Consider the following 21,386-nt stretch of genomic DNA (forward strand, 5'->3'; position numbering starts at 1 on the left):
TTGTAGTCGGTGGAGCAAGTGCCCACATCCCCCAAATCCCCACCCCCACATCCCCTCCTTGCAGTGTACAGATGCCTTGCTGCAGTTCTTCTTTTGCAAATAACAAATTACGGACAGAGCTTCTGTCATATATTATCTCCAGTGCGATTCAAGCTTTTGGAAAGCTGAGGCGAGGATAGCAATTACATTTACTCATGCAACGTTCCATTTTTCAGTCTTTCAATCAATAATTCATTTGAATGTCCACTGGCTGCCTGGGAAAAAAAAAAGATTTTATGCATTTGCCAATCTTGATAGTTGGTCATAAATACAGTCCTCTGCGTTTGGCTTCCACATGAAAATGTCAGTAGTAACAGAAGACTGCGTGTTAAATGAGGGCATCAGTAGGAAATAGCCAGAATAAGCCTTTTTTCAGACATTAACTACACAAAAAAAGAAAGGATCAGTCAGTGCGTATTATTAATGGATCCTTGATGGAAACTCTTGTGTATACTAGGAAATATTATTGCTTGGGATAGCAAAGATACATAATGAATAATGCATACATAACCTGTTAGCCTATAATGAAGACAAAGCGGATGCCTGAGAGGAGGTTAATGTGCCTCTTTAACTTAAGATTCATAGGAACCCAGAAGGGTTGTAAAAAGGGCTAGTAAATGGCTATGTTTTTGTTGAACACATTAACTGTGAATATCACCCCTCCTGGAAGTGCACGCACGGCTAAAATCGAAGGCTTGTGAATTCTTGTTGCCCCCAAACCTCAAAAAAAAAAAGAAAAGATGTTCGACTGAGTTCAGCTCACACAAAGCAAAATATTCACACCTGTATAGTGTTTTATTTGTTATTTATGCCGGTCTTGTCTGAACAAAGCAGAGAAGTGCATGTATCCTAAATAACCAGGTGGGGGGAAAGTTTTCAGGAGTAGTTTATTACTTTTCTGCATGCCAAATCTTCTGGCACTGAGCCTGAGCACCAACGACACCTTCCAAGAAGTCATCATATATCTGATAAAGCCTCTCCGTCGCTCAGACAGCGGTTCATCTTAAAGGAGATGCCTGACTCTCATCCTCTGGCTTGACAGTATGTGACAGTTTTGGTTTACATGGGATGGAAGGACAGAAGACACAACAAACGACAATGCCGGCACTCCTCACAAAAGGTAAATGCTAGGTTGGATCAGCCGCAGGAACGAACTCTTGCAGTTAGGGTTAGGATTAGGGTTAGGGGCACAATAAAGAAACACAATGCGTACAAATCTTGCAAGAGTTTAATAAAAAGTCCCTCCAGCTGATCCAATCTAGCACCAACCGTCACTAAACCTCAGCAGGGCTGTGAAGCAGCAGCGTACGTGCTCTCCTTTCCTGTCATCTCAACACCCCCGGTGTCAAGATGATGCATGACTGCCGTGAGGATGCACCAGAGCCCAAAGCTAGACCGCAGGATAGGATATCTTCCTTTAATAAGTGGATCTGACAGGCTGCATGATGTTAATTTAATTGCTGTCTTTGAGTGACATATTTTTTTTCAACAGTATGAGGAGAAGGCATGGTGAGGAATGGCATGAGCTGAATAGGAGCAGCCCATCAATAACATGTGATCCGTCACTTTTGGGTAACCCACTTCCCTCCCCATGATTGGTTTGGAGCTCACGTGTCTTTTACTCAAAAGAGGTCAACAAGATGAGGCGACACAGTCATTATTGTGGTGCAAGATGGTTTTAAAAGGTTAGTGCCTGCCTCAATGACACATGAACCTTTGTTGATTGTGACTGTACCCAAAATACCGTCCATTTGTACTCGTCCGATTCAAAAATGCAGCATAACTTAATTACTACTGTTTCTTTTTTTCCTGTTCCTGTATCTCGTCATAGGTGGGCTTTTTTGCACTTGTTATGATGTAGTTAACTGACATGTTGTCGTGTGCCATATTCTCTACTGCCATAAACATTCTTTGATGCTTTTTTACCTCCCTATGCCAATCCATTGTGCTGTTATGCCCAATGCCTTGTTAATTATAGAAGCCCAAGATTAAGCACCGGGCAAGAAGGCTGCTTTCCTGTTAGCCATATTCCACATGATCATGCACAGAGTCCATAAGAGAAAGAAGCCACAGTGCAAACAACTGAAGTTGTTAATATATCCAGTAGCTGCTCTGAATTGCTGCTTGCCATCAAGCTGGCCAGATTGCCTTTTCTTAGTGTTTTTATGCTACTTGGATATGGGTAACTCACTGCAGGACTGTGCAGGTAAAGCAGGCTGCTGTAGCTCCAGAGATGGATACTGAATTATATTTACAACAAGAGTCATTGGATGATCACCAGTACATAGATTTACACTGTTTTAGTAAAGACGCTGAAACCTGAAATGCCAGTGTAGCAGTTCTCTAACCTCTATGCCAAGACCCCCCAAAATTACAAGATGTTTAGGTTTAACTCCAAAATTATTCTGGATGATGAAACCTTCAAATGTGTGAAACAGGGTCAGATTCCTAATTGGTGCTTATTTAATTGAACAAAACTAGCTGGGATTCAACAAACAAAAACACCACAGTGCAGATAAAACGTCCCTCTTTGAATCCCAACACTTGCAAATCATCAAAGTTCCACAATCTATGCTGAAATGTTTTAAGTCTACGGTATTAAACTTTTAATGGGGGACGCTGCTGTATTAGTGAACACTGATTTGTGTCTACCATAGCTAGAAACAACCTTTAAAGGAGTTTGTCTTTGAGTCTGTAACAGAGCACAGATGTACAGCTCCACTGAGGACAAACTGGTAAAAAACAAAAAAAAGTAAGACTGTAAAAGTATTCAGGGTTTCTTTCTGGAAATAAAAAGGTACATTTTCTGGTTTCTAGTTTTGGTACAAATCATTTTTATGTTCACAAATACTGCCCGAGCTACTCGCGGTCGTGCAAATATCACAGGTGGTCTCTCATGAAGTGAGAACGGTTTCCCTCCGACGGTTTTCGAACAAAGTCATATCTGTGCTGCTGTGGTCGTTTTCATGAGCTGCTTACTTGTATCGATAAAATGGTGCCAAGCTTACAGCAACTTCTCAAACCAGACAAGAGGTTGCACCAACACAGCGTTTACAAAAAGAAAAAGCAGAAGAAGCTATTTTTCTCTTGGTCACGAGGAAACTAAAGGAAAAACTAAATTTACATATGGATAATTTATATCAAAAGTCCTCATTAATTATTTCACAATCTATTGTACTTTTTAAATGTTCTGAACGGAACCATTTTATATTGTATATATATGAATATATTTTGTTTTATTTTTTACTGTTCATTGTACTTTGCTTTAATTTAGAAACAATATAAATAAAGAACAATACTGTGGCAACATCCCACGGCTTTTTTTTCATCATTCAGCCTGAATTAGAAGAACAAGTGAATAATTACTTTCAGGACTTTTAGTTTACAGCAATATGAGTAAACTACATTAAGCTAAACTTACATCTGTTCACTATTTAAGCAAATATACTTTATACTTGATTACGATTATTTGCATGTAAAGCATAAAAAATAAACCAATCACCCGACGCTCAATATATTCTATTTAATATAAAGACTTTATTGTTTCTGAAAAAATATCAAAAAAACGGACAAACAGCAGGGCTAAGGGTTACTCTAAACATTATTTTACAGTAGTTGTAATTTTATCTAGTTTTGAGCTTCTTCCTTGGTCTCTGGTCAGTGTCTGAGCAGTTCTGCGCCACACCGCTGCCCTTCACATCCACATCCTTCAGAAGCGGGAACTGCTGCTGAGTGGCGATGGTCGACGCCCACAAACACAGCTCCAGTCTGTGGGGCGTCCAGTCCTGCTGGGGATCCGCTGTGGACGAGAGGGGATCCATCGAATACAGATTCAGCCTCAACACTGAAACAGCTCAAAATACAAAGTGGACACATGCAGACGTACTTCTACCCTCCCTCGTGTCTCTGTCATTACCTCACCTTTGTTCAGTCTTTTGGTCAGCTCCAACATCTTTCCCAGGTAGAGAGCGTAGTGCTTGGCTGTGTACTGGATGGGCTTCAGTCCCGGCACACTCTCCATGGCTTCATCAGACATGAATGCAGCCTGCTCTGGAGCTCCTGCTGCCAACACAGCTGGAACAAAATGGACAGTCAGCTACAAGCCAAACTGAAGAGTAGCCATGAACTGCATACTAAACCCTTACATACTATTGGGGTCAAATTTGACCCATTTTGACAGTTAAAAGTAATAAAACACATTAAAAAGATTTTTTTTTTAAGCTTGAATTTTTGACTTTTCCTAAAATGGCCCAGAATATAGTAAAATGTGAATATTTCAATACATTCTTGCACATAGAGGGTGTTCTGGATCACTGTTGATTGATGGTTTTAATGGTTATAATGAAACCTAACATTCAAATGTTGCATCCTTCCCTTTCAATAAATAAATAAAATAATTATTATTCTCTTGTTTTGGATAACAAATGTATATAAATAAACACTCTGCTCTCTGAAACATTAATGAAGGATCAATCACCCATTTATTTATGACTGATAAGATATCTATGGATGCAAAATACATTTGTGGTTCAAAGTTTGGTAACGGGACTAATTATAAAAGAATGTTTAAGCTGAGTCAGAATATGAACAGTATGTAAAGGTTAAACAGAGAACTCAGCCACTCAGTCAGCCACTGTGAGCACTTAATGAGAAGGCAGTCGGTTTGTCCTTTAACAGGATCACAGAGACATTTTATCGGGGTGAGTTCTTGAACTTTTGTCAATTTGCTGAAAGCCAATTCGATACAGCGTCCTCATAAACAGAGACTTTGTACTAACCTGAAGCTGTGGCTGGGCCAACTCCTTTCAGGGAACTGAGCTCCGTGATTGCTGCCTGCACATCAGGAAGGAGACTGAAGGCCTTTCTGGAACATTTCTCCACAGTGTCCTCGCTGTTGGAAGCCACCAGCTGCTGCAGCCGTGGCCTGAACTTCCCTCTCTGCAGAAAAGCATGCAGGGCCACTCAAGGACGCAGCTGATGCACTGAGTGCTGTTAGACTGTTGGTGCCACTTCATATCTGTACTGTATGTTTATTGAAGCAGTGTGAAAAAAATCTGTGGTGTGAGATTATTCTACAGTACTTACAGTGAGCTTCCACTCCATCAGTTTCACCAGTTCTGACTGAGTGATATGTTTGTCAGGTCGAGTGGAAATGACTGCAGGCAGCTCCTCTTGGTACCTGACCACAGATACACACAGATTGGGATCAGTTATCTGTAATCTTATACTCAGGGCAAGGCAGATTAAGTCGATTCATATAAAACATTTCATACAAGGGAAAATAACATCACAAGTAACACTAAAATCTAGAGCTGGGCGATATGGACAAAATCAAATATCATGACATTTTTGACCAAATACCTCGATATTGATATTGCGACAATATTGTAGGGATGACTATTGGTGGTTTCACAAAGTATTTACACAATGAGATTTCTGACAAATAATCATCAGTAATGTGGGTATAATGACTAAGTGGGTAAAGGCAAATAATAGAACAGTCTGGTGAGTTCAGAAAATGACATCACTTTACTGTTATGCAGCCTTTAAAACCAGGAAAAGAAAACACTTATGCCATCTCACGATGTTACAGTATCCAAAATCTAAGATGATATCTAGTCTCACGTCATGATCATCGATATAATATTGATATATTGCCAAGCCCTACTAAAATCAATGAAAAGTCACTTGAAAGAGGTGAAAAAAACATTTAAAAGCATGATAGAGGAGTAAAAATTCAAAACAGCAAAGAACATAATTGTCTTTGCTGTTGGTTCTCAGGTCATCTGCAAGTTTGTTAAATTTTCCAGCATTTCTTGAAAAAAAAAGCAAACATTTAAGAAAAGTATGCATGAAAAACATATTTTTTAAGGCAGCAGTGTCCTTCTTCTCCTATCATATCTTGTTAATCACATTGTGTTGTGAATCAGTGTAAGTCCATAATGTAGAAACATGTATTTTTGAGTGATTAATACACAATCAAGCTAATTAAAACTGATTTACCACACAGTGTGAAGTGTTATTGTGAGTCTACATCTCTCAATCATCCGATGAGGTTGAGTGTGATTTTTATGAGTATTGCTGTAAGGAGAGGGGGGGAAAAAGGAGGATTACCACTTGTCAAGATTCAGCAGCTTGCCAGGTTTCTTGCCTTTGGCCTCTTTGGCCTCCACTACACCCCAGTACTTCTCATACACACTCCTCCATGTGGCTGGGTCCTCACAGGCAAACAGAGCACTCATGGCAGCAGAGAGAAACAGCTCACAGCATCACCTACAAACACATATAAACATAACATGAAAGCATTTTCTCCACTGTTGAACCTACAGGAAAGTACAACCGCATTAATGTGTCCTTAAACATGTATTATTTACTCACCATAAATGTGCTACGTTCACTTTCGTTTAGGATACCTGAAAACTAAAAACAAATCCACAAAGTGACCGATGATCAACTGTATGATCCTGAATGAACTGTAGTACTTTTATTTCCTCAGTTACGAGATACAGACGGAATTCCCGCGAGATTATACGAAATACTACTTCCGGTGCCGCTAGCAGTGAGCAACAGTTTCAGAAGGTTAGCCCCACCGCAATTCTCTCTTATTTACTTTGTAAATATACCTTTTACCTATCAGGATACAGGTTTTTCTATTTTTGTAATTGTGTGATATAACTGTAAAACTTAGCAAGTGGCGTGCGCGTTTTCTTCGTCGCAAAAGTGTTCGTTGTCTAGGTTAGCCAGCTAGCATTAGCATCACATTCCTGTCATGTTTATAGTACACTGGACGAGTTTAGCTGTTTCCAGCCAAATCACCGCGGAGGGGCGGACAGATAGCTACGCCGCTGTATATTTACACTATTTTTGAGTTCAGATAACCACCACCAAAGCACGAAATCAAGGGTGTAACACGGTGGAGGTGGAGGTGTTAAAGTGAGCATCTCACCATTAGATTACACACGTTACATGGGTGAGTTAGTTCCCGCATCGAGCTGGGCGGTGATTAAAACAAACGAACCCATGTCAGTTGGGTAGACAGGTAAACAAATACAGTGAACACCTGGCAGTATTTTCAATGAACGGTATAAAATAATAATTTGAATAAAATACCATGAAGGATAAGATGCTATCAGCCCTTTTGTGCAGCCAAAAATATTAATTTCTTATAATTTTAAGGAAGTCACCAAGAATAATTTGGTATCCTCTTCCATGTTTACATTTATTTATTGTAAAAACAATCTCCTCAGTTGATAAAATCAACTATGTGAAAGTTTCAGTTTCAAGTGAACGCGTCATAATTCTACATTAGTCAATATTTTATTTATGTTCATGTCTTCCGCGGCAAAGGTAGCATAACAGTGGATTTTTCATTTTGTTTGTAAAGATATTTAAAGGCCCCCTCCACTCAAAAGTGTGTTTATCTTCTTGTTCCAACAGTTGGATGTTTGAGCTTCACTGTGCAGAATGATGTATGTGCAGAGTTTGACACCACAAGGCTCTTTTCACATACGTCTGCTGAAAGTGGACAGTTTCTCTGTGTTCATTGAAAACCCAATTTTAAGGAGTGGGTCTACAAGCATGATTTGTGACATCACAACTAGTTTTGAAGCCAGTCCTGGTTCAGTATTCAACTTACACAAGTGTGATGTGGAAACCTGAAGCCTCCAGTGCACAAACACTGAAAAAGGACTTTACAGTGAAGTAGGAGACATCTTGTGTCCATTAGTTCAACTTTTGAAATGAAAAGTATTTGCATATTCATAGATCCTGGATTTTTTTAATGAGGGAGAAGGATTAGATCGATAATTGAACTTTTTTTTTTTTTTTACAGAAAAACCATAGTAGACACAAATTATTATTAAAAGTAGAATTTTTTTTAAATATATATATATATATATATATCTTAAACATGTCTGGAGGGGATCTTAAAGTATTTGTGCTAACTTTCAACCCAGAAAGTATCATGCTGTGTGTTGCTGACATGCTGATCTCTCACTAGAAAGTTGGCTCTCATGGGAGCACATGAAGAGGACTCTGTGCTGCTGCGGACATTGACGAGGTCAGCAGTTCTTCGCCAAGTAAGTACTGCAGCCATTCCATCGGCTAAAATGTTCAAATAGATATAATTGCATTGATTTGTTTGTTGCACACTGGCACCCCTCCTGCTCCTTACACCAAGTACTGCATAAATCTAACATTTTACTTTGCTCCAGTGCCACCTTCTGGTGGATTTTTGGACAGCATTTTGGTCAGATGCCTTTTCACAGCAGTTTTGCAAAAACAAATGTTCACTTGATGCATCTAGTCACTATTATTGCCCCTGAACTCAAGAAAAAAAACACTTTTGTCTGCTCTAGGAACATGGAGAAGATGTCACGGGTCACCACAGCTCTTGGCAGCAGTTCCATCAGTGGCCGAACTATGTTCTGTCACTTGGATGCTCCTGCCAATGCCATCAGCGTGTGCCGTGACGCCACGCAGGTGGTGGTGGCCGGCCGCAACATCTTCAAGATCTATGCATTGGAGGAGGAGCAGTTTGTGGAGAAGCTGAATCTCCGTGTTGGCCGCAAACCCTCTCTCAACTTCAGCTGCGCAGATGTCATGTGGCACCAGATGGAGGAGAACCTGCTGGCCACTGCTGCTACCAACGGGGCTGTGGTCACCTGGAACCTGGGGAAACCCTCTCGTAACAAGCAGGACCAGCTGTTTACTGAGCACAAACGCACCGTCAACAAGGTGTGCTTCCACCCCACAGAGGTTTACATGCTGCTAAGTGGCTCGCAGGATGGCTTCATGAAGTGCTTTGACCTGCGCAAGAAGGAGTCTGTCAGCACTTTCTCAGGTTGAATATTATGTGCTAAGAATTCAGTTTTAAATATTAATTTTTCACAAGTGTAATACAACTTCTGAGTGTTTTGCATGATATGAACTTAATGTGTATTTACAGTGTGGATTAAGGAAATACTTAAATGCATACTTTTGCTTTATATATTTGCATTGTGTTCAGAAGTAATGTTCCACCTTTAGAAATTAGGAAAAAAAAAACATCTATGGTTCTTATCACTTAATATCTCTGTTTATTTTTGTTTCCTTTCCTCTAGGTCAGTCAGAGAGTGTAAGAGACGTTCAGTTCAGCATGAAGGATTATTTCACATTTGCTGCATCTTTTGAGAATGGCAACGTCCAGCTGTGGGACATCAGACGGCCGGACCGCTATGAGCGGATGTTCACTGCCCACACTGGCCCTGTATTCTGCTGTGATTGGCACCCTGATGACAGGTAAAAGAAATAACTTTGTGACTCAAACCAACTAAGAAATGTGAAGTTTTCCTCTTGAAAGGTTCATACTGTATGTTACTTGCAAATGTGAATTATGTTTACCAAGCTGTACGGTCAGTTTTATGTTTAAGCAGTTAAGCATTCCACATCTGTATTGTATTCTATTACATTTGCCACATTTTCCCATGTAGGGGATGGTTGGCAACAGGAGGCCGAGATAAGATGGTGAAAGTGTGGGACATGACCACAAACCGAGCCAAGGAGATCTACTGTGTCCAGACCATTGCCTCAGTTGCACGAGTAAAGTGGCGTCCAGAGAGGAAGTTTCATTTGGCCACCTGCTCCATGATGGTGGATCACAACATCTATGTGTGGGACGTCCGCAGACCTTTCATTCCCTTCGCGACCTTTGAGGAACACAAAGACGTGACCACTGGTATTGTGTGGCGCCACCAGCACGACCCTCATTTTCTGCTCTCTGGCTCCAAGGACAGTACGCTCTACCAGCATATGTTCAAGGACGCCACTCGTCCCGTGGACAAGGCCAACCCTGAGGGTCTGTGCTTCGGACTGTTTGGCGACCTGGCCTTTGCAGCCAAAGAGAGTCTGATCAGCAGCGACGCTAACAGAAAACCCTATCCTGCAGGCGACCGCCGCTACCCCATCTTTTTCTTCAAGAAGCCTGACCCAACAGAACAGTTTGCCCACGTGTCCAGCGCTCTTAGTGTCTTTGAGACAGACTTGGACAGTAACCGCATGGACTGGTTTGTCAAGACAGCACAACTCTACCTCCTCAGCGGGAAGCCGTTTGCTGAGCTGTGTGATCACAATGCCAAGGTGGCACGTGAGCTCAAAAGACCTCAGGTCAGACATAACGATGCACAAACAAACCTGTGCTTAGTGCTTCTATTTGAAATAATCAAGTTAAGTTTTGATGTTGCCATTTGAAACTTTGACAGATTTAGCACTGATGTGAGTGAGCGATGAGTGTATTACTCAGAAACACCCTAAAATGACTGTGCTGTGATGGCGCACGTACATTACCAGCAGTTTTCAACATAATAAATAGTAAAACATAATAAAAAAGACAAAACAAGCAAAAGTGTCAATATAAATTTGATAATAACTAATAAAAAGTAACAAAATTTGTAACTTTAAATCTAGTGCTTTGAATAACCAGACCTTTTCTTCTTTGATACAAAGGTTTCTACAACATGGACCATGCTGAGAATCATGTTCTCTGACCCAGCAAACCTCACAACACCCGGTCCTAACCACAACCTCAGTAAACTGGGTACTTTGCCTCTAATGAACAGGTAAATGAGCCTTTTTTTTATGGCACCATTACAAAACAGTAATACCAGTCATTTACAGACAAACGTTGATGTGCTTTACGTGTTCAGTTTCAGTATGAAGGAAATGGGCTCAGGGATGGGTACAGAGAGCAGACTGGAGCGCAGTAAAGGTGAGAGCAGGCAGGACAACATCCACCTGGAGCCTGGAAACTCGCACATCAGCAATAATAATGAAGGTGAGTGTCATCTTTAGACGCTTAGAGGCCAATCTGGATGCTGATGAGATCTTGATTTCGCGTTTTTGTTTGTCTAATATTCATGACTGGTATAAAAAACCTATAAACATTCGATTTCCCCTCAGAAAACGAGGAGACAGAGGGCAGTGAGGGACAGGCTGAGTATATGTTCGGCGATGCTGAGTTAGATGACGACGACCTTTATTCTATGGAACACGACAACCAAACAGGTCAGTCACACTCCCGTATCTGATGAAACAAAAGAGTTGCTTACATCAGTAGCTGCTATTTATAACTGTCTCCATGCTCAGCGCTCTTTTGTCTAATATTATCTTGGCTCCTTTTGTCATGACAGAAGAGCAGGAGTACACGCTGCCCCAGGAGGCCTTCCAGCTGCGCCATGAGATCATGGATAACCCGTCCGCTCCCGAGCACCTTCAGCAAGACAAGGCCGACTCCCCACACGTCAGCGGCAACGAGGCAGAAGTCACCTGCCTGACGCCTATCGAGTCCTTCTCTCTCATCTCCATTTCCCAGCCGCTGTTCAGCCCTCATCTTCCCGCCAGCTTCTTTTGCCCCATCGTGCGGGAGATGCTGAGCTACTACGCCGAGCAGGGCGACGTGCAGATGGCCGTATCTGTGCTTATCGTCTTGGGGGATCGGATCCGTAAAGAGATTGATGACCTCACCCAGGTCAGCTGCAATGAAATACAGAAGCTGCATTTACACCATTTCTTTAGATTTTTTTTATTAGTTGGCAAAAAATATTTATATTATGCTCAAATTGCAATTGTGCAGACAGATTCATTGGCTATCATTCATGTGGATTAAAAAAAAATCCATTAAGGTTTGAGGATACTGTTGGCCTTAAGTACAAATAGTTTACCTGTTCACTACCAAAACTCCCAAATATTAAAATTCACCTATGACATTGCCGCTTTAAAAAACTAAGCAGACAAAATAGGAAACCCTCAACTACTTGTGTTTCCATTTTAGGAGCACTGGTACATGTCCTACATAGACCTGCTGCAGCGATTCGAGCTGTGGAACGTGTCCAATGAGGTCATCAAGTTGAGTACATGCAGCGCCATCACCTGCCTGAATCAGGCGTCTACCACACTGCACATCAACTGCAGCAACTGCAAACGGCCAATGAGCAACAGGGGCTGGATTTGTGACAGGTAGGAACGTTATATAACCAGTTAAATTCAAGAGTGCCCTGTGTGTATCATAGTTAAATTAATTGTAGTATGATTGTGCGATTACTTTTCCACATTTCACATAAACCCTGTTGCTTTTTCTTGCAGGATAGTGTTTTTTTACTTGTCTACTTCTATTTAAGTCCTTTTAATTTTGTCAAAATAAGCTGTTTTTGTTGTAAAATGTGCAAAAATGCTAAAATTCACTTCTAAAGAAGCTGGTATTTCAAGTGTCATTCCTGTGTTGTCTGTTTCCCATATTTTCCTAAACACAACATCTATGTACTGTACCCTGAATAATTATATAGTTCTTACTAACAAGCGTCCTGCGTCCTCTAGGTGCCACCAGTGTGCCAGTGTGTGTGCGGTGTGCCACCACGTGGTGAAGGGACTGTTTGTGTGGTGTCAGGGCTGCAGCCACGGTGGACATCTGGAGCACATTATGAACTGGCTCAAGAGCAGCGCCCACTGCCCTGCCGGCTGCGGTCACCTGTGTGAGTACACCTGAGCTCTTCACAACCACTGTTCACACAGCTGGTCCTCTGTGGGAGCGGGAATCAGTCCTCACACCGGCCCGGATCAGACGCACAACAAATGAGATGTCTTGATCCCTCCGCATGGGCTCGGAGGCTTTTGCCACAGTGGAAAGAAGGACGGTCGTGCGTGCGTGCGTGCGTGCGTGTGTGTGTGTGTGTGTGTGTGTGTATGTATGTATGTGTGTCGGACGTGGGATTAGTTCAAGAGGAAGAGGTTTATATGTGCTCTCCTGGACAGCCATTCAAGAGCAAACACAATCATGAATTGGTGAATTTGTATATAAGCGGATGTTCTGAATTAAAAGAATATAACAATATTTTTTTGTGAAGTCACACTTGCTGCATTTTACATTGTTTTTAAAGCCCTCAGTAAAAACCTGAAGGCTGTACAGGAAGAACTGCTCATCTTAAGTGGCTTGTTAATGTTTGTACATAACAAGGACTGTAGATACTGTTGAAATAATTTATATGGTTTATAACTCTATTGAAGCAAAAAATTAAAGCAATACATGTTGAGTTGACACTTGAAGTTGTCGTAGAGCACTGAAGTCGGTTTTGTCTAGAAAAAAAAAAACTTCCTTGTTAGTCACTGAATCCAGGTCAATTGAATTTACACTGAGCCTTACATTCATGCACATATTCACAACTGGCAGCTGCCCGGTGCATCCAGTCTTCTGTCGTCTTCTGAGCAGTCCCAGTGGAGCAGTACTGGTAGAAAGTCTTGCTCGAGGATACCTCAGTGAGAGGAGAGAACACTACTTGTTCATTTTCCCCAAACACATTTTACTCTCATGGGCTCAGAAATCATAACTGGCAACCTGCCAACATGTCTAGCCTCTAGACCAGCAGCTAGACACAACATGTGCTGCTTGTAGTAACAGCGATTTGCTTGTCATATTTGTGGTGAGACAGACAACAGCTAAATGTAGAAGCCAACAGTCATCCTACTCTGGAGACCAGTTCTGTCCAGATAAACCTCAACAGAACAAGCTCTGTGTTGGGATTTCATCAGTACTGTGTAGCCTGATGGCAACTGGATGGATAATTTTACAATCTGGTTGTCAGTTTCACTGGCAGACTTTTACACGAGATGTGTAAATTATCACTGAGAGGTGCAAAATGTTTCATCAGGCCAGTCTCACTTTCAACACTGATTGTGTTTATTTGGGCACAGATGCCACTCAGCATCTCATGTGTTTGTAAATCAGCAACAGATGATACAGATTATAATCCTCTGGCACCTGGACAGTCAACACTGAAATTCATCTTTGTTTTAGTGACACATATTCATCCTGTATTCTGGTGCTTTCAGATTTCAGAATGGATGTTAAGTTAGAAAATTATAACCCTACAAAGCAGCACAGTCATAAAAACTTCAAATTTCAAAGCTCAAATGAGTGATATTCCCTCAATATTGAACAGGACACAAACTAAAATGCTAATCTGAAAGAAAAGATCAAGACTTTGTCACTTGTTCCTCATCATTCCTTATGTCAGGTTTATATAAAATGACAGCAGTAATCATCCCTAGAAGTATAGTTATTAATATAGTCATTAATACACTTGCAGTTGTCCTGTCAATCATAAGTACAGAGCGGTGATGTATGAGCTGGGCGGAGTATGTGCTCATTTAAAGACCTGCAGGCCTGAGGCGGGTTTATCTGGATCAGCTGCGATAGCTAAAGTCAGCCAACATCCGTATCATGCCAAGGCTGTTACTGAGCAGCGACTGTCATCACATCGATTTACAGCCAAGGCTCCGGGCGTAATGGAGCATTTTCAGATGTACTCCACGTGAGGACATCCCAACAATCGGGAGGGGAATCCCTGACCCCAGGCTCAGTCTGCACAGTTACTACCATGTGGTGTTAGTGGATTAAATATTGACCAAACCCATAGAGTGAGACTCATCTGAACCACATGATTAGATCAAACATCCCTGGAGTGTCAAGGAATCACACACACTCTTAATATCATTCATAAATCTCCACACGTGTCAAGTGATCTAATGCAGAGCCCAATGAGCAAGTAAAAAATAAAGCATTTATAAATGTTAAACTCAACCGAAGTGTAAAATATTAGTGTTGCCCACTGCTGCACTTAAGCTCCAACAATGGATATTAATTCTTATACAAGATTCATGTTTTAATTTTATACTTTTATTTAAGTTTTTACTTCTCAAACCTTCAAATATCACTTCCACAAAATTAACAGATTCCTGGGTTCCCGTTTAAGGTCCTGGAAATGGTTTCTGGTATTGACACATTTTCTGTCTGTTTTTGTCATGTGATCATCTATTTGTGGTTAAAATATAAATCAAAATTAACAAAAAGTTGACTTTTTTTTTTTTAATAATCTGCTGCTTTAATGTCTGATAACAACCTGAAATACATTCAAATTTAAGACAAATGAACTGTTGTGTATCTGTCGATTTAAAACAAATAGAAAATGTTGGTTTTGCTCAGGTGGGAATACAACTGGGAATGCTTAAGTTTTGCTCTGAAATTGTGGCCAATAATCTGAGATTAAAATACTTTATTTTTAATCATAACTCTGCATTTACATGTGTGAATGTCCACAGAATTAAAGGATAAAGAAGACCTGGCTGTAAAAGAAAAACTGACAGGGTTCAGACATTTCTCTTATCTGGATTCCTCAACTTTTCAAAATGCATTCAGCAGGACATTTTCAAACCTATTAACAGCATACAAATAAGATTTCATTCAAATCATAAAGTAGAGCTCAGCAGAACTTATTTTAACTACGCAGACTACTACACTACTGTTAAGAAGCGTACCTCTTTATCTGGTGGCGTGAACATAATTTAAACCGTATTTCATATCAGAAGAGAGTACAGTTTTGTAGAAACACTTCACAGTATTACAGCCTCTGATCCACAGTAGAGAGCTGCGCCGATCAGTCCCTCCTCCTCCTCCTCCTCCTCCTCCTCTCTGTGCATTTTCACAACGCAGCTACAGGAGTCCAGTATACACCAGCACAAGCGTTTGAGGGTCAGATACCCTTCCTGCCTGCTTGTCGTTTCCCTGCAGCAGCTGCCGTTGCCTCTGGCGAGCTCTGGTCCATCAGCCAATCCCCGAAGAGCAGCTGGTCAGCCGCTTCACTCCCCGAGCTGTTCTGGTCCGGCAGGGCTGGCCTTGTCTTTGGCCTTCTCCCATTTCATTGAGATTGTTCAGGGTGGTAAACTCACCCTCCGTCAACATAAGCAGAAGCCCCTAAAAAAAAGACAAAGAAAGGAAGTTAGAACACCTCTTCAGCACCTGTTATGTGAATCTAATCAGTTTCTTGTCATACTCACCTTGTAAATTGTTAAGGCCTTTCCCAGCTATCTGAGACTTTTTCAGGGGCACTCAGTCGCCTCAGACTCTGAAGTACAGTTTGCATGGTCCCTGCTGTTGTGATGAAACAACCAGACACAAATGTTAGGAGACTCCACTGATGACACAATACCACTTTAATCACTGAGTATTAAACAGTCTTACCCAGTTCTTCTTGATAGGAATCCAACTTCTTCATTAGCTCTACAACACTGGAGCGAGTCGGGACCCCCACAGCTACAAAGAGAAGTAAAGTCACATTTACTTTACTTTTTTTTTTTTTTTTTTAACTGCAAAATGTAAAAAAATGTGTCTTCGGCACAGGACACCTTGACTCACCATTAACACCGGTGTCACCTTTTGTTTTATCTTCCACAGCAGTACAAAAGCTACCGTTCCCGTCAGCGGGGAGACAGGAGAGCAGTTCAGAGCGGCAGGCTCTGGCATTGGTCAGCGTGGCGTTCATTTCCTGGGCCAGCCGGTGGTTCTCCACCAGCTCAGTGTGGACCCTCCTCCATGCCATCTTGTCCTCCATGAGACATCCCTCCATCACAGTACGCAGCTCCTTCTCCTGAGACACCTGGCTCTGCAGGCTCTCCACCTCCTCACAGCGCTACACGGGCAGAGAGAATGACAGGTAAGTGTCAGTTGTGTGTAAAAGGTTTCCAGTTGAGTCTAGAAAATCAGAAATTATGTGAGGTTACGGTGAGTATATCAGCCTTGTAGTTACTTTGTGTAGCTGGATGGCCATCTCCTGCATCTCAGCCTCCAGCTGGTCAGCGTACGCCTGCTCAAGAGCATCGCTGGGAGGTCGAGCGCTGCTGTGCCACCTTGCAATAGCTGAGGTCATCTTTCGCTTTGGTCCAAACAATCTGGAGAGTCAGCAACAGACTCAATGTTTTATGTCCTATAAAATGGATTTGCAAGGTTTTCAAAATGTATGTGCTGTGGTTAATGTGAAAGAAGGGTCTGAAGTCTCTTACGTGATCCCTATTTCTTTGAGGTCATTCTCTGTCAGGGTGAGAAATATCCGCAGGTCAATGTCTTGCTCCTCGAGTAAGGGCAGATACTTGGAGAAGCCAATTTGCTCCAAGAACTCTGACAGATCCTATAGAAATGAAAGATTTTAGGTCTGGTCCAGAACCCAGTAAAGTCCAGAATAAACTGATCCTCAGAAAAACCCACACACAAACACATTTTGTGAAATGAGCACTGAAAAAGAGTGCAAACACAGACATGCCTTTGGACCAGAGTAGGAGGGCGGAGGAACAACAACATGTGACCGCATCCCACCGTTCCCTGTGCCACTGGTGTGAGCCGCATCGTTGCTTCCGTGGCGACTCTTGCCTTTTGAGTGATGACCCTTATTTACTCTGCGAGAGCTGCTTTTTTTGCTCTGGTCAGAGTCCTGGTGGAGGAAGGGACATGTGTCTGTTACTGCAATAAAAAAATGTGGCATTTATCTCTAAAAAAAGAGACTTCTGTGTGTTTACCTCGTTACTCTCCACAGAGCCTTCCCAATTAACGGCAATCCCATGAGGCAGGCCTTCACTGCTGCTACTGCTGCTCCTCATGGTGGGCATGTCATTGTCAAAGAACGGACTGTCGTCTGCAGCGGTATCACAACAAATATTTAATTGCTTTGGCAGACGCCCAGAGCAACTGCTGTCAGAGGATTTCTACAATCTCCCATCCTACTTTACTTTAATCACTGATCACACAAAATGCAGCATTTCTGGTGGTTCCTTTCTTCCAGAGAGATACTACTCTCACCTCTGCTGCTGTTGCTCTGGCCATCCAGCTCATTGATGGGTGAGGTCACGTCACGATAGCAGATATCCTCACTCTGTTCTCCGATATCACGGAAGGTCATGTAGCCCGGCGGCACGGCGGGAGGCTCTGTGAGGAGTGATATTGAGAAGTTGAATGCTGTACCAGAATAGATATCTCTGCTTTACTACAAATACAGTGTCTATCCTGATTTTTCTGTGACATTCTCTATAATTTGCGTGTCAGTCAATCTGCTTCATGCACAAACTGATTTTATTTCCTTTTTTAGAAGCTGAATCTTTTGTGTAATTTTGACTGAACAACTAGAACAATCACACTGGTATGGCCACAGGTTGGCAGATCTAAGACCAGATATCTTATATGACACTACCACACAGTTTGCCGGGGCCTCCTACTCGGAACTTGGCGATGGCCTGGGGCCCATCATGGATGCTAGCGCCTTTAGCTCGGTTACGACTCGGCCTTATCCTCGGTGGTGCGCTGTCCGAGTCCTCGGAGGAGCTCAGGTCTTCAAAGGGTCCTGACAAGTTGGATCACACACAGAAAATACACATGAGAAGAAAAAAAACAGACAAGGAAAGAATTGTTAAAGAAAGAAGGAAGTTAAAACAATTACCTGCTTTGAACCTTGGAGAACGGGAGTCAATGAGGCTGACGATCTTGGTGTAGCCGTACATCATGGCTAGGGCACGTGCAGTCTCTCCTTTAGCATTGCGGTCATCGACTTTAACTTTCTGTAAGTGTATGAAACAAAACAGACATCAGGATCAGAAGAATCTGTGTCATCTTTGCTGTAATATCATCACCCATTCTTAGTGGTGTACAAGTCATTTTGTGTACATTTCCTGGTGGTGTAGCTCAACAACAAGATCAGTAAAGTTTGTGGACGGTCATTTACTCACATGATCAAGCAGGTACTGAACAATGATTTCATGCCCAGAAGCAGCAGCCTCCATCAGAGGAGTGAAACCAGACCCTGGCTCCCTGTGGATGAGAGAAAAAGCAATAAAAAAGCTCAATATGTGAATCTGAAAGTATTGCTGTATGTGTGTGAGGATGAACAAAAAGACACTCACTTCACGTTGGCATCTGCATTGTTATCCAGCAGGAACTTCACCATCTGCTGGTGACCTGTGCTCGTACAGTGGAACAGAGCGGTCCAGCCTCGAGAGTCCTTCAGCTCCAGCTCAGCACCTTGCTTTTGGGGCAAGAATAAAAAAGCCTTCCATACTCTGAAACAACTAAGAGTTAAAAAAATAGAACCTGATCAAGAAGACAACACAAACATCATCCTACCATCCCTGTTATAATGCTGAAATTTCAGCCTGCAAATTTGTTAGATCTAGATTTTTTCTGAACACTTAAATTTGAGCGTCAAAGGTTTTCAGCTGATACAAAATACAGCTGCTTCGATCAGATTCAAGAAAGTTTTAGATCCTAACTAGATCTGACCTAAAGCTACTCATACAAACATAAAATACTCTACAAGCTTGCACTGCTGTTTGTTATTAGACCGTCTTGTGCCATATTTACGAGCATGTGCCCTCCACGTACACGATGCCACTGTTAATTCTCCTCCACACGTTTAAGGATCACACTGTCGCAGATTTTGAAAAGGACACAGCTGGTTTTTAGATCCAACTTTCGAGCATGTGTCTTTCATTTATTTACTAGTATGAAAATCTGTGATGTGATGTGAACACTAACTGGAGATACTGTAAGTAATCCCACCATCAGAGTTAACATGTTGTCTTTTTTTGTTAAAATGATGCTGCTGTGAGATATTCCAACAATATGTGAATTTTCGTTCAGGAATAAAACTGATTTGAACACACGTCCTGCTTGAAGTTCTGCACACACCAACAGAGCACAGCAAAAATATTTCAGGGTTGATTTGTACCTGAAGCAGAAAGTATGCGATACTTTCATTTCCACAGCTCGCTGCCAGCATCAGGGGGGTCAGTCCTTTAGCAGTGGTGGCATTTACATTCACACCGGCCTCAAGCAGGAGATTTGCAATGTTGTCGTGACCGATGTAAGACGCGTACATTAACGGGGTCCATCCTCCAATATTCTTGCCATTCAGGTCCACCTCCCTTCTGAAAACAAACAAGATCATATGTATATAAAGTCTGTGGAGGATGATGCTTAAGTTATCTTACAATTTGGGGTTAAGAGGGAAGTTGAGGGGAAAAGTTAAGGGACATAAATAGTGATATTTAGCAGCTGGTTCTGTTTTTTCACCACTTACACAGTCTCAACACGGTCTAATGCGGTCTGGATGGGGAAAAAGGCAGTGAAATCGCCCTTTTTTCAGTTCTCACAAACAGAATAAAGGTTTCACAAATCTGAAAGTGGGTTTTAACAGCGTTAAAGCACTTTTTTATAACTGTACGTTGTGAAAAACGGAGAACCAGACTCTAAATATCGGAAACTAACTTCAGCGTCGTCTGTGGAGGAAAGGAACACATTTGATAAATCTATTCTTATTTTAGGCTCCCACTTTTTGATGCACTCCGCCACCACGTCGTACTGGCCGATGGAGCAGGCGGTGTGCAGGTCCAGAGGGACATCCAGCTCCTCGGGTCGCACCAGAGAGTCACCCAGCCACATGGAGAGACTGGCGCCCAGCTGCTCCGACTCACTGGCCTCATCACTCAGCTCGGACATGTTCCGTCTCTTCTCTCACCTGAAAACAGTGATGGCTGAGCACCAAAGTTATACCTTTTATAAGACATGTCGCCTTAATACAACACAGCAAGAGTTGGTTCATTCTGTGGGGTTTAGGTTGTAGTGAACATATAAACAATGTCAAAAAACTAGCTTCTAACTTGATGTTCCTTTAGAGAAAGTGTTCATGTATTTCTTTGCTAGCTGTAACTCCCAAATTAGCTGTTTTAGCTAGCTTTACGTTATCTTAGCGGTATCAAGTTACCTAAAAACTATGAATACAATTAATTCTCCAAACTGTCAACCTAATGTTGCACGTTGCAGTCAAATGTCAGGAGTTAAAAACTTACAGTCAACAGGTAACTTTAGCTTGTTTTCTCAGCGGTTGGTCAAAACTTTTTGTTTTGGGTGTCACGCTCAACTGTGTTCGTGTTGAACCATGCCCCGCCCTTTCCGGGTCACTGTTTAACACTATGTAACACAATTTTTGTTCCTAGGTAGTAAGTGGTATTTACCAATTGTTTATCTCTAAAAAGTATAGAAAATGACTATTATTCTCTTCAAATGTTGCTTTTGTGACCTGGACAATATTTTGAAATGCTCCTGTTTCCAATGGGAAAACATGCAAATTTACACATTTTAATTCACATAAAGTCAGAAAAAAGCAACATATGAATCAGTTAACATATAGTTATACTTGAGTTATACAAAAGTGACCACAAAAGATTTAGAGGCGAATTGTTTTTCGAGATTTACGATTATACTGTAAATCACTCTCATGAATCAGCCCCCAAATATAGTCTCACATCATCATATCCAGTGATTCATATGTTCTGACATTATGTGAATGAAAATGTGCAAATTCGCCCTTTTACCCATTGGAAATAGTTGCATTTCTAACTATCACTGTCTTGGTCATAAAAGCAAAGTTTGAAGGGAATAATAGCCATTTTCTATACTTTTTAGGCACAAGCAATTAGGAAATAACACTTACTACCCAGTAACA

At 41.7% G+C, this 21,386-nt stretch overlaps 3 protein-coding genes across 5 annotated transcripts; 1 reads left to right on the top strand and 2 right to left on the bottom strand.

The window, feature by feature from the left end:
• Positions 1-3,554: 3,554 nt before the first annotated feature.
• zgc:112496 (uncharacterized protein LOC541336 homolog) lies at positions 3,555-6,523 on the bottom strand. Its single transcript, XM_042397214.1, has 6 exons — positions 6,418-6,523; positions 6,154-6,312; positions 5,125-5,218; positions 4,818-4,977; positions 3,961-4,113; positions 3,555-3,838 (listed from the first exon to the last, which is right to left on the bottom strand). The coding sequence occupies exons 2-6, from the start codon at positions 6,279-6,281 to the stop codon at positions 3,663-3,665; spliced, it is 711 nt and encodes a 236-aa protein (XP_042253148.1). The 5' UTR covers positions 6,282-6,312; positions 6,418-6,523; the 3' UTR covers positions 3,555-3,662.
• Positions 6,524-6,561: 38 nt separating this feature from the next.
• wdr24 (WD repeat domain 24) lies at positions 6,562-13,113 on the top strand. Of its 2 annotated transcripts, XM_042397211.1 has the most exons (12): positions 6,584-6,618; positions 7,477-7,508; positions 8,039-8,117; positions 8,397-8,881; positions 9,141-9,318; positions 9,510-10,182; positions 10,522-10,634; positions 10,722-10,849; positions 10,975-11,079; positions 11,205-11,542; positions 11,846-12,030; positions 12,388-13,113. In XM_042397211.1, the coding sequence occupies exons 4-12, from the start codon at positions 8,401-8,403 to the stop codon at positions 12,554-12,556; spliced, it is 2,370 nt and encodes a 789-aa protein (XP_042253145.1). In that variant the 5' UTR covers positions 6,584-6,618; positions 7,477-7,508; positions 8,039-8,117; positions 8,397-8,400; the 3' UTR covers positions 12,557-13,113. The 2 variants fall into 2 exon arrangements, with proteins under 2 accessions (XP_042253144.1, XP_042253145.1); XM_042397210.1 differs by lacking the exon at positions 7,477-7,508 and having other exon boundaries at positions 6,562-6,618.
• Positions 13,114-13,607: 494 nt separating this feature from the next.
• On the bottom strand, positions 13,608-20,837 carry anks3 (ankyrin repeat and sterile alpha motif domain containing 3). Of its 2 annotated transcripts, none has more exons than XM_042397212.1 (16): positions 20,731-20,837; positions 20,214-20,415; positions 19,611-19,809; positions 18,787-18,908; positions 18,613-18,694; positions 18,327-18,444; positions 18,081-18,230; positions 17,693-17,818; positions 17,413-17,528; positions 17,160-17,327; positions 16,903-17,027; positions 16,650-16,791; positions 16,259-16,532; positions 16,085-16,156; positions 15,901-15,994; positions 13,608-15,817 (listed from the first exon to the last, which is right to left on the bottom strand). In XM_042397212.1, the coding sequence occupies exons 2-15, from the start codon at positions 20,378-20,380 to the stop codon at positions 15,912-15,914; spliced, it is 1,944 nt and encodes a 647-aa protein (XP_042253146.1). In that variant the 5' UTR covers positions 20,381-20,415; positions 20,731-20,837; the 3' UTR covers positions 13,608-15,817; positions 15,901-15,911. The 2 variants fall into 2 exon arrangements, with proteins under 2 accessions (XP_042253146.1, XP_042253147.1); XM_042397213.1 differs by having other exon boundaries at positions 20,214-20,399; positions 20,731-20,824.
• Between the last annotated feature and the right edge of the window lie 549 nt (positions 20,838-21,386).

The sequence above is a fragment of the Thunnus maccoyii genome, chromosome 20, assembly GCF_910596095.1.
Source record: "Thunnus maccoyii chromosome 20, fThuMac1.1, whole genome shotgun sequence".
In the NCBI taxonomy this organism is placed as follows: domain Eukaryota; kingdom Metazoa; phylum Chordata; class Actinopteri; order Scombriformes; family Scombridae; genus Thunnus; species Thunnus maccoyii.

Bases quoted from the DNA above. Each gene is read 5' to 3' on its own strand.
- wdr24 (XM_042397210.1), top strand. From the start codon at position 8,401: ATGGAGAAGATGTCACGGGTCACCACAGCTCTTGGCAGCAGTTCCATC. The intron at 10,183-10,521 runs GTCAGACATAAC...TTTGATACAAAG, and splicing joins GTGAGCTCAAAAGACCTCAG to GTTTCTACAACATGGACCAT. The intron at 10,850-10,974 runs GTGAGTGTCATC...ATTTCCCCTCAG, and splicing joins CATCAGCAATAATAATGAAG to AAAACGAGGAGACAGAGGGC.
- anks3 (XM_042397212.1), bottom strand. From the start codon at position 20,380: ATGTCCGAGCTGAGTGATGAGGCCAGTGAGTCGGAGCAGCTGGGCGCC. The intron at 17,529-17,692 runs GTGAGAGTAGTA...ATACCGCTGCAG, and splicing joins CCAGAGCAACAGCAGCAGAG to ACGACAGTCCGTTCTTTGAC. The intron at 17,328-17,412 runs GTAAACACACAG...TTCCTCCACCAG, and splicing joins GCTCTGTGGAGAGTAACGAG to GACTCTGACCAGAGCAAAAA.
- zgc:112496 (XM_042397214.1), bottom strand. From the start codon at position 6,281: ATGAGTGCTCTGTTTGCCTGTGAGGACCCAGCCACATGGAGGAGTGTG. The intron at 4,114-4,817 runs GTTAGTACAAAG...ATTTTGTTCCAG, and splicing joins TGGCCCAGCCACAGCTTCAG to CTGTGTTGGCAGCAGGAGCT. The intron at 3,839-3,960 runs GTGAGGTAATGA...TCTCGTCCACAG, and splicing joins GACCAAAAGACTGAACAAAG to CGGATCCCCAGCAGGACTGG.